At 37.0% G+C, this 18,442-nt stretch overlaps 1 protein-coding gene across 1 annotated transcript in view; it reads right to left on the bottom strand.

Moving 5' to 3' along the window:
- The window catches only part of LOC150086482 (actin-binding protein IPP), an 80,773-nt gene that overhangs the window by 15,572 nt on the left and 46,759 nt on the right, over window positions 1–18,442 (bottom strand). The window contains exons 4-5 of the mRNA XM_090372597.1: window positions 14,892–15,779; window positions 10,526–10,749 (exon numbers count right to left, since the gene is read on the bottom strand). Coding sequence (XP_090228723.1) covers window positions 10,526–10,749; window positions 14,892–15,779 — 1,112 coding nt within the window. The remainder of the gene's footprint in view (window positions 1–10,525; window positions 10,750–14,891; window positions 15,780–18,442) is intronic.

Raw genomic sequence — 18,442 nt, 5'->3', positions numbered from 1 at the left:
AAGGGCTACTAAGGCCAAATTGTGTCTCTTCAGCGTTAATTGGCAAAAAGCATATTGTTAGAGAAATTACATTATATGCTTCCATACAAACCAATATGTTTTAGATATAATAAAAGTTCTTCAATATTTGCTTCATTTCCTAAGATGCGAGATAAATCAGGTGATATATTCAATTTAGAGAGAGACTGAAAATTGTTTGACCGGATGGTTGAATGTAAGGGACAATCAACCAGGAAATGACGGACTGTAAGTTGCGTCTGACAGGATGGGCACTGGGGTGGGTTTTCACTCAATAATAGAAAGAGATGAGTATGGTGAGTGTGACCAATTCTGAGTCTTGCCAGTACCACTTCCTCTCGTCTGTTTCTTCGGAAGCCAGACAGCCACAGCTTTGGATCTTCTTTTATCTGGTAAAGTTTATTGTTAGGGTCACTTTTCCAGGTCTGTGACCATTTATTGTAGCAGGCTTTGCGTACGACAGACTTAAAATCAGAGAAAGGAACCTGAGGATGTTGTGAGAGAGCGGGTTGAGGATGTTTAGGGGCAAAGTCAGCACTTTCATTTCCTGGAATGCCTGAATGGCCAGGGATCCAGCAAAAACTAATTGACCGATTGGACACACTGCAAGCAAATAGCTGGGAATGAATCTGTTTCAATATAGGGTGAGGAATGGAGGAATTCTTACTTATGGCAGAGACAGCACTAAGAGAATCTGTGTAAATTATGGCAGATGAGATGGAAAGCTCAATTACCTTACTAAGCGCCAACTTAATGGCATATAATTCAGCTGTGAAGACACTGCAAGCAAGCGGTAGTGTGGCTGAAATTGTACATAAAGGAAAAATTGCCGCAGCACCTACCATACTCTGTTTTTGAACCATCGGTATAAATTTTACAGGCATGGTTTTACGTAGCATGAGCTGAATGTAACTGTCTGATGTTGCAGAAAGGTATATTTTTCCCCCACTGGAGGAAGTATGTATCGTGAGAGACAGACACATATGTCCAAGGAGCAACAGGTGTAGTTGTGTCTTGGAAGATTTCATTTAAATCGACGTTCCAAGTCTGAACAAGCTCTTTGATCCTGAGGGAGGCGGGTCTATTTTCTTTTGGCTTGCTCTCAAAGAAGGCTTCCCAACGAGTATTATAGAGATATTCCCAACTTGGGTGCGATGGTAGACTCTGGATCTTAGCAGCGTAGTGAAGCAGTAGTGTTTTTCTATGCAGGTGTTATGGGGGATCATGAGCTTCAATATATAGACTTTGGATCGGAGAAGTCCTGAAAGCTCCCAGCGCAGTCCTCAGAGCACTATGATGGATCATATTTAACCGTTTTAAAGTAGTGCTCCTGGCAGAGTCATACACTGGACAACCATAATCTAACCGTGAACGGATTAAACTTCTATAAAGATGCAGCAAAGTACAACGATCAGCTTCCCATGACATAGATGAGACCGAACGAAGTATATTCAAATGCTTTAAGCAAGAAGTTCTCAAATAAGTGATGTGAGCTTGGAAATTTAGTTTGCAGTCTAATATTAATCCAAGAAATTTAACGGTATTAACGAGAGGGATTGGAGTATTGTTTATTTGTAATTCAGATTCAGGATGGAGAGCTTGCTTCTTGCAAAAGTGAGTGACAGTGCATTTATTTTCTGACAGTCTGTAACCGTTCCGTGAAGTCCAGGATTCTATTTTCGTTATGGCAAGTTGTAGCTGCCGTTCAATGGTATTCATACTTTGGGATTGACAGGAAATGGTAAGATCATCTGCATACATATAAGTTTGAACAGTTTTTGGGATATCTCGGGTCATGCTGCTAACTCGGATTGAAAACAGTGTTGGACTGAGTATTGATCCCTGCGGGACTCCCTCTTCCTGAATGTGAGGTGTAGAGAGGGCGTTTTTGTATCGGACTTGAAAAGAGTGCAATTGCAGGAAATTATGAATTATTTCTGGCAAATGACCCCTAAGCCCCAGATGGTAAAGGTCCATAATAATACCATGCCGCCATGTAGTGTCAAATGCCTTTTCAAGATCTAAATTTACCATGACTAGATGTTGTTTCATGACAAAGGCATTTCGGATATGAGACTCTGCTTTAATGAGCACATCTAGGGTTGATCTATTTTTTCGAAAGCCATATTGGTGATCTGGAAGGAGATTCTCTGACTCCAGGATGTAAGTGAGCCTAGTATGAACCATTCTTTCGAAAATTTTTCCCATGCAGCTTGTAAGAGATATTGGCCTGTAGTTTTCAACACAGGAAGGATTTTTTCCTGGTTTTGGTAAGGCGATAATGAATGAATGGCGTCATGAAGATGGATAGGCGTTTTCAGAGTAGATCCGATTGTAAAAAATTAATAGGGTTCTCAAGTCTTCATCAAGTAAATGCTTTAAAATAATGTAATGAACTCCATCTGGACCTGCAGCACTATTGGAAGATCTGTTTAATGATTCTTGAAGTTCTGTTAACGTAAACGGTTGGTTGTACAGGAATGAACGGCGCGTGGAGAAGTTAATTTTATACTGTTCTGCACCTGCTTTGATTTTCTGGAAGGTGGAGCTATAGGTGGCAGAAGCTGATATTTTTGCAAATGATTCTGCTAATGCATTTGCAACTTCTTCGGGAGTAGAAATGTCTTTCCCTTTCCAATGAAGTATCGGAGAGGGCGGCCGAGCAAATTTGCCATTTAGTGCCTGTATTCTTTTCCAGATCACTTGTGTGTCCGTGTCTTTGGTAATAGTGGAGGCAAAAGCAATCCACGAATCCCGTTTTGCTTTCCGCCTAACTTGTCTAGCTTTTGCTTTTAGTCTTTTAAAAGCAATTAGGTTAGTAGTGGTGGGATACTTGCGGAAATTTCTTGCACCATACGGCCGTTACTAATACTAATGATTCCAGGCGCGGTTTTTACCCTGTTTGGCAATTAAACAATCTGTATTCCACCAGTTATTTCTGTGTTTTCGATATGGTGTGGATTTTGGAATGGAGGCCTTAGCTGTAGTCAGAATCTGATTGGTTCTGTAAGTGTTGACATCATCAATATGTTGCCTTTGAACATAAAATCTGTCTAAGCGTATCTGGGCAGAATAGCCACCCCAGTTTGCCTTTTTAAACTGCCAAGTGGATCGTTGGTCAGGATTTGAAGTTACCCCTGTTTGTAGCGAGCAAATAATTGGAAAGTGATCACTGTTGAAGGGATCGGTTAATACCGACCATGTCATCATTGGAAATATGGATGGTGAACAAATTGACAAGTCTATTGCGGAAGCAGATCCGGTTGCTAAGTGGATGTAGGTAGGAGATCCAGAATTTAATAAATTAAGATCATTATTATGCATGAATTCCTCCATCAATTTGCCTCTTATATCCATTGTGGCCGATCCCCACAATGGATGGTGTCCATTAAAGTCACCAAAAAGACAAATTGGAGTTGGGAGTTGTGCAATGAGGTTGTCAAGTTCTGAAAGCAGAAGTGGGGCAGATGGCGGAATATAAATGGAAACAATGGTAAATGACGTACCAACTGCAAGGCGAGCTGCCACAGCTTCTAGGGTAGTTCTCAATTGGATCGGCTTGGATGGTATGTTAGCGTTAACAAGAATAGCAACTCCTCCACGTGCAGGTGATACCGAGTTCCTATCTCGTCTGTAAATGGTATAACTTGAAAATTTTGGCAAAACTTGGGGCGACAAGAATGTTTCCTGTAAGCATACACCTATGGGATTAAATTGAGCTATTAAATCTCTTACGTCATCAGAATGAGTGCTTAGTCCTCTGCAATTCCATTGTATGATCTTATTCATTATTTAGGTTTACCTGAGGGTGATTCATCTGACTGTTTTCTGTACGTGGGACATTTTTTCCGGTCCTTTTTTGAGAATGTGGGGCGTCCAGTATCCATGGTGTCCTCTGCATGGAGTTCTAGAATAGGTTCCTCATTGTCTAGCAACTCATCTACATCCATGCTTTTGGAGGGAGATTTCGTTTTTTTAGAGACTGATTCAGATTTTAATTGTTCTTTTCCAACTGGGGCTAATGGGGTATGAGTAGGAATGCTGATTGGAGTATTTGTGGCTTCGCTAATTCTTTTTAGAGGATTATCTTTCTTTGAGCTTGACAGCATAGATTTGAGCCAGTTCGCCAGAGAGGTGTTAGGTGGAACTGATACATCTGTTTGAGCTGCAGTAGAGACAAAGTTCCGAGTGCAAGCTGCATAGGAACGACTACTAGGCAGGGTCGACATAACTTGTCTACGTGCCTCAGGAAAGGTGACTTTATTTTCTATTTTGTACTTTTGAATTTTCTTTCCTGTAATCCATAGCTCACATGTTTTGGAAAAAGCTGGGTGGCTTTCTTTGCAGTTGGGACAAACAGGGGTTTTGACAGAGCAATCCGCTTGAGTATGATCTTTAGAGCCACAGATGGGACATATGGCCTCACCTCTACATGCCTGCTGCAAATGCCCGTATTTCTGGCATTTGAAGCAGCGAACAGGATTCAGGATAAATGGTCTTATACGACAATTCAAATAGCCAGCTTTAATTGAGGATGGTAAGTCTGGCGTACTGAATGTTAAGATGATCGATCTCATTGGAGTGAGATTTCCATCTTTTTTAGTCATAATCCGTTTCACATTTGTAACTTTTTGACTACTTAGTTCTTGAAGTAGCTCTTCTTCGGAGACTGTAATTAGGTCCCACTCACTGATTACACCCTTTGATGAATTTAAGGTTCTGTGTGGAGTAATTGATACTGTGAGCCCACAAAATGATGTTGTGTTTAAGAGCCGCTCAGAATGTTTAGCGGTGGCAGTTTCAATGAGGAGATCTCCGGATTGTAGTCTTTTCACCATTTTCGGTGATCCAGTAATTGATTCCAAATATTTTTGAATCAAGAACGGTGACAATTTTCCTACAGGTTGGGAGGATAAGGAATGAATCACCAAGAAATTTGGTAATTCATCATGGCATTCAGGTTCCCTTCTAAGCCTTTTGGGCTGGTTGGTGTCACGGTCATTGTCAGGAATTTCTGACCTTGAGCTTGATGGCTCTAAAGGTGGATAATTAGTCGTATCCATGTTAGCTCCTTTTGGCCCTGGGGGTATATTTTTACCACCCAGATTACCGGCCCCGCCACGGGAAGGCAGGAGCAGTGCCGCTTGTGGCCAAGCGTATAGGTTAGTACAATTAGTAAGACTAATTTAATTAAAGAAAAAGGTTCTTTCCTTCTTCTGGGCTCTCTTCTTAGTGCTTTTAAGAAAAAGGGCTACTTAACGAAAAAGTTTAATAATCAAGGGAGAAAACAAAAGAGAACCTAGTCGCTTAGAGGAAAACGCTTTTCAATCTCACGGCCACGGAAACGCTTGGCACCCAGGGCCACAAGGCAAGAAACATTGCTTCAAAAAGATAATTGTGAATTATCTTAAGATGATTATAACATCCATAACACGTTTGCTGCCGGCAATCAAAATGAACTGCAGTCAATAAGTGCTGCAAAAGGAAAAGCACATTAAATGAATGTTTGATAGTGGCACACTGATTGAACCAGGGGCTATTGTGGCTAGGATTTTTCTTAGCAACAATTGCATTGTCTAGAGAGTGCTATAAAAGCTGTATATTTGGTTCACAGTTTCATATGTTCTTTGCTTATGTTGAAGTTATTTTATCTAGTTTAGTATTTTCCACAAGAAAAAAAGGCAAAATTTTTGAAAATTATTGCATGCTGAATTTTCATTATTTTATTTGTAAAAATAAAAGAATTGGAAAGCATCTTCCTATAAAATTTTACTTTAAAGAGTTATTTATAATGGATCTGCAGCCTGGAACATCAGGACTGAAAAGGAAGAGGGATGGACAGTATGTTGAAGCTGATGACACTGAATCAGCTCTTTATAATATGTCATCTGATACTGATATAGATACAACCTCATTCAACTGCATCTGTTGATGTTAGAACACTACAAGGAACAGATGCCAGTGTTACTTGGAATGATGATTCTTCAGAGATGAAATCCCTTCCATTTACTAAAAATTGCTAAAAGGCAATGCCTACTTGTTCCAGTAACCCACAGAGGAGCCCCAAGGCACACAGGAAGAACCCTCACAATTATAAGTGGCAGCAAACATGTTAAAAGAATAACTTAACCCAGTGTGTATCTGCAAATCTGCATGTTTCTGTCAGGAAACATGGCAGGTAGGCTCATTTTAGGAAGGATGTAGAGTTGCTAGAACGGGTACAGAGAAGGGCAACAATCTTGTTGCCCTTCTCTGTACCCGTGAGAGGAACAAAGGGGTTCTTTTACCAGGAGAGGCTTAAATTCTGTGTTGCAGCATCTGGAGACTAGGCACCTGCGAGGTGATCTGATTGATGTGTACAAGGCCTTGAATGGTTTGAGCAGGCTCAATGCTGATGGGATACTTCCACTTGCTCAGATTAAGAACCTGAGGTGGCATAGATTAAAATTGAGGAAAGGTAGTTGTAGAACAGATGTATGGAAGTTTGCCTTTACGCAGCAGATAGTTGATTGCTGGATCAGACTTCCATCTGTTGTTGTGGAAGTTGATAGTTTAAATAAATTTAAGGCTGAACTAGACAAACATTTGTCTAGTTCAGATGGGTGAAATGGGAAGGGTTTTTTTTTTTTTTTTTTTTTGGCTGATGCTCTATAAGCTTGCTTTCTTGCATCATATGCCTCAGCTAATGCTAAAGAACATTAATTCCATGTTTATTTATTATTTATAAGAAACATATCTTTAGTTCATGAATTTTTTTTTTTTATCATCTATCACAATATTGCAATAAATTGTGACATGCGATGAAAGTTCAAAGAAATTTAAAAAAAAAAAAAAAAGGTTTGTTTATTGTTCTTATAATTATCTATTCTTTAAGGATTTAAACTAAATTTAAGTTTCTAAGGAAATTTTGTCTTATAATCCCTGTTTAATGCAAATTGGTTGGCTGATTTTTCTTTTCAACACTTAAATTATTTTGATCGCAATATGCCACTTCATATGATTTACTGCGCCTCCATAGCCGAGTGGGCAGGAGCGGGAGTGCAGTAGCACACGCTCTTTGAGTAGACTGGGGTTCAAGCCCCTGACTGCTGAATACGGTCAATCTGCCAACCCGCACTGGACCAGCGTGGCAGATTATGGTCCATTTCCCTCAGCATGAATTGTTGAGGAGGCTTCCATCCTGCAGTGGGTTGATAATGGCTGCACTTTACTTTTTTTACATCTATGAAAGTACGTGTTTATGAGCTAATACATGGTGTCAACCTAAAATAATGCTAATTATAATTATTTTTTATGCACAAATGAAGGTAAGAATGTTGAATTTGAACAGGTAACACAATGTATATCTAAGTTTCTTACCTTAAATTCGATGTTTGAGAGTGAATTATGATGAAAGGGTGAAGCACGTGTTTTATGGATGGCTGAATTACAGTTGTGTGGGCTGAATTAATATTCTATGGGTTACTGCATGTTACTTCTGTGCTAGTATGAGAAAGAAATGACCAAGTTGGAAACACTGGGTAAGATCTACTTAAGTAGAGTGAGTACAGTAAGATCTACTTAAGTAGAGTGAGTACAGTTCTCAAAAATCAAAAATCAGTGAAAATGAGAAAATCCACTACACTCACACAGAGAATATGCAGGGAAAACAAATATAGTGTCTGCTTGAAATGTAACAACTTTGAAGCATTATAAATTTTTTATGTATGAATGAAGATAAGAATGTACACAGACATACTGTATATCCAAATCTCTCACCTGAAGTTCTGTATTTCAGAGTGAATTATGAATTACTCCTATCAAGAAAGGCAAAATTTGAGTTTTAGATGGCTGAAATGAAGGTGCCTATCTGGATGCAACAAGTTTTACTCAATATTTGGCAATCAAGAACAGCCTAATAAAACAATACAATATGGTTTAAGAAAATCTCTAGAGAAAAATTTGTAACAGTCTGAAAGCTAAACATGCTTCAGCTATTTGCGGCATAGCAGCTGAAAGCCTAAAAGCCAAGCTTTCGTATTCCAATAGGATGGAGGCCATACCTATTGGTTTCATGACCAATACTCCTTGTCCATGCATGTGTGGAAGATAACTCCCGTGACCCTTCAGTTATACTCACTGAATTTGATTCTGATATGTTATTTATGGATGTACTTCTGCAAAGAAGGGTAATGAGATTGGCAAAGGGGACAAAAGGAGCGAGGCAGTCACTGAAATTAAATAAAAATAAAATACAAAGTTCAAAGTGGTAAACACTGAAACACTCTAAAGCTTTCAAAGCTTCAGTCATTATTGCTTTTAATTTTGTATTTATAACTTTTGACTATCATTTTATCAGTGTACTGTATTTTGTTTTACATTATTTTAAATACAGTTTTATCCTTTATTTAGTATCTTATGTTTCATTAAATAGCCTGTCATTTATCAGGTTGGTGTATTTTATTGCAGTTATTATAAGATTATTTTCACAACTCTTGAGGTTATTTGAAGAATTTGTACACTCCTTTTTAGGTGCTTGAGAGGGTAACGGACTTGTCTCCCTGCCACCAAGACTGCCCTAAATTTACTTATGCTTTAAACCTTTGACAACACTAAGCATCTCTCATATTGTGGAAATAATTTATCACTAGGCTGTCAGATCTCCACTAATTGTGCTTGGTTACCCACTGATCAGCACTGCAACAGCCATATAAGTAATGTTCCATGTTTAAAATAAATAGTAACATATTTCTCCTTTTTATTTGACATGCTGGTGCAAACAACTCATGGTGAAATGCTGTTGTCATATAATCCCTGTTTAATGCAGGTTGGTTGGCTGATTTTTTTTTTTTCAATACATCAATCACTTTGATCATAGTATGCCAGTTCATATGGGTTACTGCATGTTACTTCTGTGCTAGTATGAGAAAGAAATGACCAAATTAGGCAAACTCAGTTTTCTCTTGGCTACATACACAACTGAAACCTTGCTGCAATTTACTGTAAACTATTTTATTAATTTTCAATTGGTATGCTTCTTTAGATTGTGTATAAAAAATTTACTTTTTTTTTTTAAAAGTAAACCAAAGAATATCATGGCCTTCTACATGCTTGGTGGTCAGCAAAATTTAATGTTATAAGTAAACAGTATAGTCATACAAATTCATAATAATGCAACTTTTGGTATCCACAAGTCACCTCAAAATGTGCAAATTTCAATCCTGAACTTTTAACCAACATTACTGGAAAGCTATTCTATAATTTATTTAAAATACAAGGTATTGTTTCACTGCCTGTTTCAAGACTTACTTGCATTCTTGTGAATGCAAGTGATTATTCACAGGTGAACAACAAGTGTGATCACCTGTGAATAATAATAATAAGCAGTTCTCTGTGAGCTGCTGTGTGATATAAAGAATTTAAAACTTCGTATATTTAGTACTGCAGAAACTACATGGTTTTAGAAATAAATTTTGTAAATTGAGTAAATATATTGCATTAGCAAATTACAAAGAAGTGTTCATTATTCACATTATCAAAGATATGCTGACTGAAACAACCGGCTATATGATGAGAGATCAGCAAGTCTTGAAACAGGTTGTCACAGCAGTATCCTGTATTTTAAACAAATAACAGAAAACAGCTTTCTAGCAAATATGTACATTTCCACATATCCAGATAATCCCAGATTAACAAACCAACTGTGTGGTACTACACTCAGCATAGTGGAATGTGAAAAAGATCTGGGGGGTAACTGTGCAGTCAGATATGAAGTTCTCTGAGCAGTGCAGACAGGTTGCCAGGACAGCTCAAGAGTTTTGTCAATGATACAAAGGAATTTTGCTAGCAGGAATAAGGAGGTGGTTATCCATTGTAGAAAGCAATGGTTAGGCAACACCTTGAGTACTGCATACAGGTCTGGAGGCCTCATTTTAGGAAAGATGCAGATCCGCTGGAACAGGTGAAGAGAAGGGTAATGAGATTGGCAAAGGGGACAAAAGGGTGCTCTTACCAAGAAAGGCTTCAGTTCTGCAAATTGCAGTACCTGAAGACTAGGCACCTGCAAGGAGATCTGATTGAGGTGTTTAAGGCCTCGAATGGCTTGAGTAAGCTCAATATTGATAGCAATCTTTCTCTTGCTAAGACTACATACATGAGGAGGGCATAAATTCAAATTAAGGAAGGATGATTGCAGGATAGATGTATGGAAGTTTGCCTGCAGCCAGGGGGTAGTTAATTGTTGGAACAAACTTCCATCTGTTGTTGTGGAATGGAAATGGGTAGTTTGAATAATGTTTAAAAAATATTTAAGACCACTTGTTTATTTATTATCAGTCAAGTCTCTTGGTCAAAATATATGAAAGGGTAAGAAGGTCCATAATTTACTAAATTTATTTCTAAAGCTTTCACTATATTAAATATTGGAAAACTTAGAACTTCACTGTAGACTTCTGCTTCCTTTACAAAAATAATTTACTAAATAGGGTTGGTAATCACTATATTATAATTCAAGAATTATACATTTTACCTCATCAGGACAATATCTTTCAACTACATGAAGAGCTGTTGAACCTGGACTTTGTGATCCTCCTACAACATAAATATAATCATGTAAAGCAGCAACACCACTATATGCTCGTCTAGTAATTAATGGCGCAAGTTTTTTCCACTCCTTTGTAACGGGATTGAAACTTTCAACTAAGTCAAGCTCTGAACTCACTTCACCCAAACCACCAATGATATAAATTAATCCTAGCAAAAAAAACATAAAATGTATATTATTAACTCAGGATGGACTGCTGTAATAGGAAGGACAATAATGTACATATATATAAACTTAAAATATAAAAAGTCAACTACTGAAACTAAATAAATTATATCACCTGCTAGAAAAGTACAATGTTAATGGGACCTATGAGTACATTTTCATATTTGTATTTCCAAGTTAAAATTTTTTGGGATTTTCAGTTACTTTCATTTAGTTACATAAGCAAAATGAGCTGACTTATGATTATTATACTGCTACCACAGCAACTGCTGACAGTGCTCTATATCATTTAACACATGGCACAGAGAGCAAGAAGCAGGTCATAAATTATTATGAATTAAAGCTGTAGATCAAAATTCCAAAAATGTAAAAAAAGGTAATTAGCAGACTTGATTAATGAATCTCTGATGCTTTGTGAATAATGACACAGTTCTATGCGAGTTGCATGCAGCATAAAGAAGTTAGAACTTCAATTGTTTTAATACAGAAAAAAAACTATATGGCCTATAAAATAAATCAATAAACTAAGGACTATCTTGTCCATCTATGTATTTTGTGTTCAGAAGGATCTTCACTTCAATAAGCAAATGCTATGGTCTTAATACCCACAACAGAACCAACTTCTTTAATCACAAGATATCTTATCACTAGTTTAAAGTGCTACCTAGCTTTACAATGTGTGATATAATTTACATGAAAATATAAATCGAATAAAAGTTTCATCTCTCGTAAAAATAACAATATTGTGGTATTTGGTATTTTTGCCATGATTTAGGTTCCAAACAACAACAAAACAGTGACATAAATGTAAGCCCTTTCAACATTTTCATAAATCATATTTTATATATAATAACAGTGACCACCTCAATAAAGACATTTTCCCAGTTCGACTGCACTGTTCAATTTGCAAAAGTCATTAATGATAAATATAAAAAATATAGATATATATATATATATATATATTTTATTTATGATGCAAGCCACAAACATCCTTTTCTCTCTTGAAGTGCCCTTTCCAAAATGGTTTCTTACTATTCCTTTAAGACAAATTCCCTTAAGACAAATCAAATTACCAAAAAACACTTCTCTGTTATTTGTTTAAAATATGAACACCATTATGACAGCCTGCTTCAAAACTTGCTAGTCTCTCATCAAATAGCAGACAATCTCAAATGGAGAATTTCTGATAGCTTGTGAATAAGGAAGCAGTTCTGAGTTACAATGCGGCAATTATTTTAATATATAAAAAGCTACATAGCTTATGAAATGATTCAAATTATTCACAATGTCATGAGATGAGGTCGGGCTGAAAAGTAATCACATTTATTGCATAATTTTTGAAGAAACAGAAATATATCAAAAAGAAAAAAAACATACCTGTAGATACAAAAGTTGCCTTTAATTTGATATATAATTTTTCTACACATGCCTCACTTAAATGTAATACATTTATCCAGAACTTAAGTTTTGTATGGTTATTAAAATAAAATTCTTTTAGCTGAGATTCCAACAATCTCTTTACGGCTGCTCTAACATTTTCATTGGAGTCATATTTGTTGTCTTGGAGATGTCCTTTAAGCTTAGGAAACAGAAAAGTTGCTTAGGGCCAAATCAAAATTATAGGAATGATGTAGAACTTTAAACTGTAACAACATTACTCTCTCTCTCTCTCTCTCTCTCTCTCTCTCTCTCTCTCTCTCTCTCTCTCTCTCTCTCTCTCTCTCTCTCTCTCTCTCTCTCTCTCTCTCTCTCTCTCTCTCTCTCTCTCTTGCCAGGGCTTACTTGATAATTCTCTTTTGAGTCCATCCAATGTCTCAATGCATCAGACTGAATTGATTGTGGTCCCTTTTTAAATTTGAGTGGATAACACCCATATAGTCCCAAAAAGCAGTCAGCATCACTTTTCCCATCTGATATATATATATATATATATATATATATATTTTTTTTTTTTTTTTAATACAAAGGTGTTTTCCGTCAAAATTCCTTTGACTGTCTCTTGTTTCCCAGGTTATAGTGGCAAATCTGGGATTCATCACCAGTCACAATAAAGTTTAAAAATACATCCTTTTGCATTTAAAACAAAACACAACAAAAGTAGTCATTACTTTCCATTGGTTATCTTTTCATTTTTTGTGCAAACTTACTGGGGATCCAATGGCACATTTTTCTGTACCCTACTTCAGGCAGAATGTGTTCAATACATTCTTTAGAAAGCCCTATGGAGGCAACAAATCTGACTGTTTCATTTGGATGATCATCACTAATAAGTTCATCTGCTTTTTATCAATGTGCTTTGGCAGTCAACATAACTAATCACCCGCTTCAAATCTGATCATTAGCAATAACTTTAGCAACTTCACTACCTTTGACTTATAAAAATCCAGTAATGAGCAGTGCAGAAATTAACAGTTTCAATCATTGTATATGGCTAGAATCATTGATAAATTTCAGCTGGTGTAACACTTCTGATAGCACGATAACTGTAACAATGAACTGCCATGTTCTAAGAAGCTTACATTTTAAAACAGTTAAGGTATAAACAACCACATATAAATGCTGTTGCACATGTAGTAGTAGTACTGGCATGTGATGCAAGAAAGCAAGTGTATGAGCTTATGCAGCATCAGCCAAAAAAAAAAAAAATCACACCGTTCCCTCCAAATGCCTGTCCAGTTCCTCCTTAAATTTATTTAACCTGTCAACTTCCACAACGACAGATGGAAGTTTGTTCCAGCAATTAACCACCCGCTGGCTAAAGGCAAATTTCCGCACATCTATTCTACATCTGTCTTTTCTTAATTTGAATTTATGCTCCCTTAGGTTCATAATCTGAGCAAGAGGAAGAATCCCATCAGCATTCAGCTTGCTCAACCTGTCCAAGGATTTATACACCTCAATCAGATCACCTCACAGGTGCCTAGTCTCCAGGCACTGCAATTTGCAGAACTTAAGCCTTTCTTGGTTAGAGCACCCCTTTGTTCCCCTCACCAATCTTGTTGCCCTTCTTTGTACTCATTCTAGCAACTTTACATCCTTCCTAAAATGAGGCCTCCAGACCTGTACACAGTACTCAAGGTGTAGCCCAACCATTTCTTGTACGACGGGATAATCACCTCCTTTTCCCTGCTAGCAAAATTCCTATATATCATTGACAAGACTCCATAACCTGCTCTGGTGGCCATCTGCACTGCTCAGTAAACTTCATATCTGACTGCATAATTACCCCCAGTTCTTTTTCATTCTCCACTTCCCTGAGTGGGAAGTGGATCATGCATCCAACTGATAATAGCTATAACAGAATAAAATTACTGACAGGTGATGTAACTAACTAAAATCAAACATTAGACAATTTCAGTTTCATGGTTTTTGGTAAAATTTCAGTGTTCTGCATTTGAGATATCACAGTCTTTCTTAGCCTTTGATGAACTGATTGCCAATTCAGAATAGGTCAAAGTGATCAAATTAAGGGGCAGTGTCATCTGACTTCAATCCTACTTAGAATATTAATTAATCTGCTGTCAACAGAAAACACCAAAGTTTCAGTTAAAATTTCGTTATAGAGAAGTATCATTTTATTATACAGAGGTAAAATTATAAGTAATTTTCTCAGACATTTAAGAAGGTTCAACAAAAATGAAAAGGAAATTTCATTATAGTGAAGTTTGCTATATAGAGATTTGACTATGTACAGAATATTCAGAAATTTTGCAATATTTTAATTTAATTCTCTTTATCTTGATATTTACATATTCATATTATGTTTGTTCATTACAAATAAATAAATTTTCACTTATACCTTGGGATGCCACATATGGGTAAGATGAGTTTTAATGTTACATTTCAGTACATGAAGACAGAACGTTAAGAATATTATCTAATAATTCTAAATTATTGTATCATTATGGGACTGCTTAGAAAAAAAAAACAGATATCAAGAAAGCCTTTTCCCCATACAAATACTTTCAATATTACTTAAACCTATTAAGTATTTAATAAAAAAAACAAAAATAGTGGAAAATCTAGTATTGTAATTATCCCTATCAATATATCATTACTATGCTTTTTAAAGAACAGTAATCATTATGTATTGAATATTATAAATAAAAATTATTAAATTACTCACCTTGATAAGCTATAACACTGATAGCATATCGAGGTGTAGATGCCTTGCAAACCACAGTCCATGTATTCTCTGTAGGATCATACCTTTCTATCATATCTCCAATATCAGCTCCAATCCATCCTCCTATTGCATATACAAAGCCATCCAAGGTACATGCACCCAACATACAGCGAGGTTGATTCATTGGTTGAATCATTGTCCACTGGTTGGTAACAGGATCATATACTTCACCATTGTCAAATATTAAAGAATCACTTTCACCACCAATTGCATATATTGTTCCATTTAAAACAGCAGAACCGTGTCCACTACGAGATAAATTCATCGACTGCATTGTCCTCCATTGACATCTGAAAAGATCATACTTTTCTACTGACACTAGAGTTTGACTTTCACTCCATCGGCGACCAGGATCACGATTGAAACCACCAAAGAGATATATATTCCTGCGAGTACACATCCTTGGTTGCAACTTCACATCAAAACATGCTCCAAGTTTATGTTTTACTTTAAGCATTTGCATTTCCAATTTATGATCTTGAAGTAACTTTAACAATGCCACCTTAAGGCTCAAGTCTGGACACTCCTGTATATATCCATCTAAGAGTTTTGTTGGCACCACTGCTAATCTAACTGATTCTAGCATTTCAAATATGTATTTCCTGCGATTAGAAACATCATGAAGGATCCAATTCATAGTAGCCTTAAAAACCTGAAATTCATTATCGATATTGAGACCTTCACTTTTCAGAAAGCTCTTCAGCATAGTAGGTGGAAGGGAAAAAAATTCATCTTCTACAATAACTTCTGTGAAATATCGTTCAATAAACCGTTTGGCTTCCAATCTAAGATTGACACAGGCATGCATCTCGGCAAACATATAAATTCCTAAAAGAACAACAAAAACCAACTTAAGCAATAAAAATTCACTTCTCTATACAGTTATATTCCTTACATTAATGGTACATACAGTAAACCCTCACTATTTGCAAAAGATGTGTTCCTAAAATTCATCATGAAGTTTAAGACCACCTTTGTTATGGTTTGTTTGTTTGTTATTTGGTTTTTAGGAGCATTAGCAACTAAGGCCATATTGCTCCGGGATATGCGGTGGTCATTCCCTGACCTTTCCGCATCCTCCGTATTTGGTGGTGAGGGGCTCGAACCCCGGTCTAATCAAGAAGCCTGTGCTACGCACTGCTGCTCCTTCCCACCTGGCTATGGAGGCGCCCCTTTGTTATGGAAATCAAAGTAAATCGTTCATGACCAATACAAATTAGCATGTAATAAGCAAGCTTATCATAACAATATTAATATAAATATTATGAATATATTTTATATGAAGAATAAATAAAAAATAATATGCATCAAACATTCAACTCACTGATGATGATGACAGTGATGCAGGAGGATGGGCTGCAGAGATGTAGGGTCCTATTGAAGGTCTTTCTGGGAAGAGTCTGCAGCTATGATGTTCTTAAAAAATTCATTATGGATAGTTGCTTTGTCTTTCTTTGCAAATCTATAGGTTCCTGCAGGTCTCCTTGCAAAAGTAATTAAATTTAAAATTTTAGATTATGTTCCATCCAAGGGTTCATTTCAAATGGCTTGTCAGCCAGATCCTCATAGATGTCCAAAACTCTGCCAGTGTGCCTTAAGAGACATTTGAAACTTTGAATCAACTTTTCCCTTCTCTCTCCCTCCCATTCTTCACTGTTTTCTGAGATTGTTGAAACCCATTCCTACATCATGTGCAAAACTCATAATCCTCTACAGATCTTCTATTGATGTGATGCTTTTAAGGTCTTTGTCCACATCAGGCAATAGTCTCCTTTGGCACCCATTCCAAGTCAATGGTTTAATTTCATCTAGAGAGTTCTTTATAGTTATTATACAGCAACGTACTTTTTTCAGTAATCACTGACTGATATAGAGGAGCTTCTCTATCCAGTTGTGATGAGTCACTGACTCATTGGTAGGATCAGATATATTGTACAATGACATAACCTGCAAATACTAAATCTCTGAATATTGAGGGTTTACTGTAACTTAAATTTGCTGACAAAGACTTATTACAATAAAGTACAGTGCAACCTCAATATAACACGGGTATCAGGTGACAACTTTAATACCTATGTTATAAGCAAAGTGCGTTATTGCCGAAAATTTTTTTATCCTTTCCCCCCCAGTTTTTTAACATAAATACACTTTACTAGGTAAATAAATACTTTATTTACTAATGTTTTATGAGTATACAGACTAAATGACAAAAAGTATTAAAAGTTATATCATTCCCTTTACATTCTACTAATAAACAATGCTGTTATGGGCTTACATTTTATGCATCCATTCTGAAACAGTCATGTAATTTAGTTTTCCAAAACTGATGGCAGTGTTTAAGTACATAATTCTTAAGAGTAGTCAGATGCAATAAATGAAGATGTTTACTATCATGCCTAGAATATCAGAGTGATATTCTAGGCATGCCATGTTTTCAAGCGCTGTTAATTTCTGGTGCTTTTCCATAATGAGTCATCCACATCTTCTGAGTCACTCCCTATGTCATCGCCTTCTGTTTGTCAGTTGTCTTCACACTGTTCACAGAAGCCGTCACTTCTTCCTCACTCAGGTATTAGCATTAGCATTAGTAGAGGCATTTGATGCAAGAAAGCAAGCTTATGCAGCATCAGCCAAAAAAAAAAAAAAAACCACTTCCACTTCACCCCTCTGTTCGTTCAAAATACCTGTCCAGCTGAGCCTTAAACTTATTTAGGCTATCAAACTCCACCACAAGGGATGGAAGTCTGTTCCACCAACCAACCACCCGCTGGCTAAAGGCAAATTTCCGCACGTCTATCCTACATCCGTCTTTCCTCAATTTGAATTTATGCCCTCTCAGGTGATTTTTCTGAGCTAGAGGAAGAATCCCATCAGCATTGAGCATGCTTAAACCATTCAAGGCTTTATACACCTCTATCAGATCACCTCGCTGGTGCCTAGTCTCCAGACACTGTAATTTGCAAAACTTAAGCCTTTCTTCGTAAGAGCACCCCTTTGTTCCATTCACTAATCTTGTTGCCCTTCTCTGTACTCGTTCCAGCAGCTCTACATCCTTCTTGAAATGAGGCCTCCAGACCTGTATACAGTACTCAAGGTGTGGCCTGACCATCGCCTTATACAATGGAATAATCACCTCCTTATCCCTGCTGGAAAAATTCCTGTATATCATTGACAATACTCCATGAGCTACTCTTGCAGCCCGTCTGCACTGCTCAGAGAACTTCATATCTGCCTGCACAACCACCCCCAAGTCCCTTTCATTCTCTACCACTATCAGTGTAGTACCACAGAGTTGATACGTTGCTCTGGGGTTGCTGTTTCCCATGTGCAGTATTTTACATTTGTCAATGTTAAACTTCATTTGCCACCTCTCAGCCCATCTGCTCAACCTTTCCAGATCCTGTTGCAGCAGCATAGTGTCAGTAGTGTCCTTGACAACCCTGCCAACCTTTGTATCATCTGCAAACTTGGACATTAAGCTTGATATACCA

Source organism: Mastigoproctus giganteus, chromosome 4 (assembly GCF_048544385.1).
Source record: "Mastigoproctus giganteus isolate SK-2022 chromosome 4, ASM4854438v1, whole genome shotgun sequence".
NCBI lineage: Eukaryota > Metazoa > Arthropoda > Arachnida > Uropygi > Thelyphonidae > Mastigoproctus > Mastigoproctus giganteus.
The sequence above is the reverse complement of the archived record's forward strand: the minus strand, read 5'-3'. Positions and strand labels throughout refer to the sequence as shown.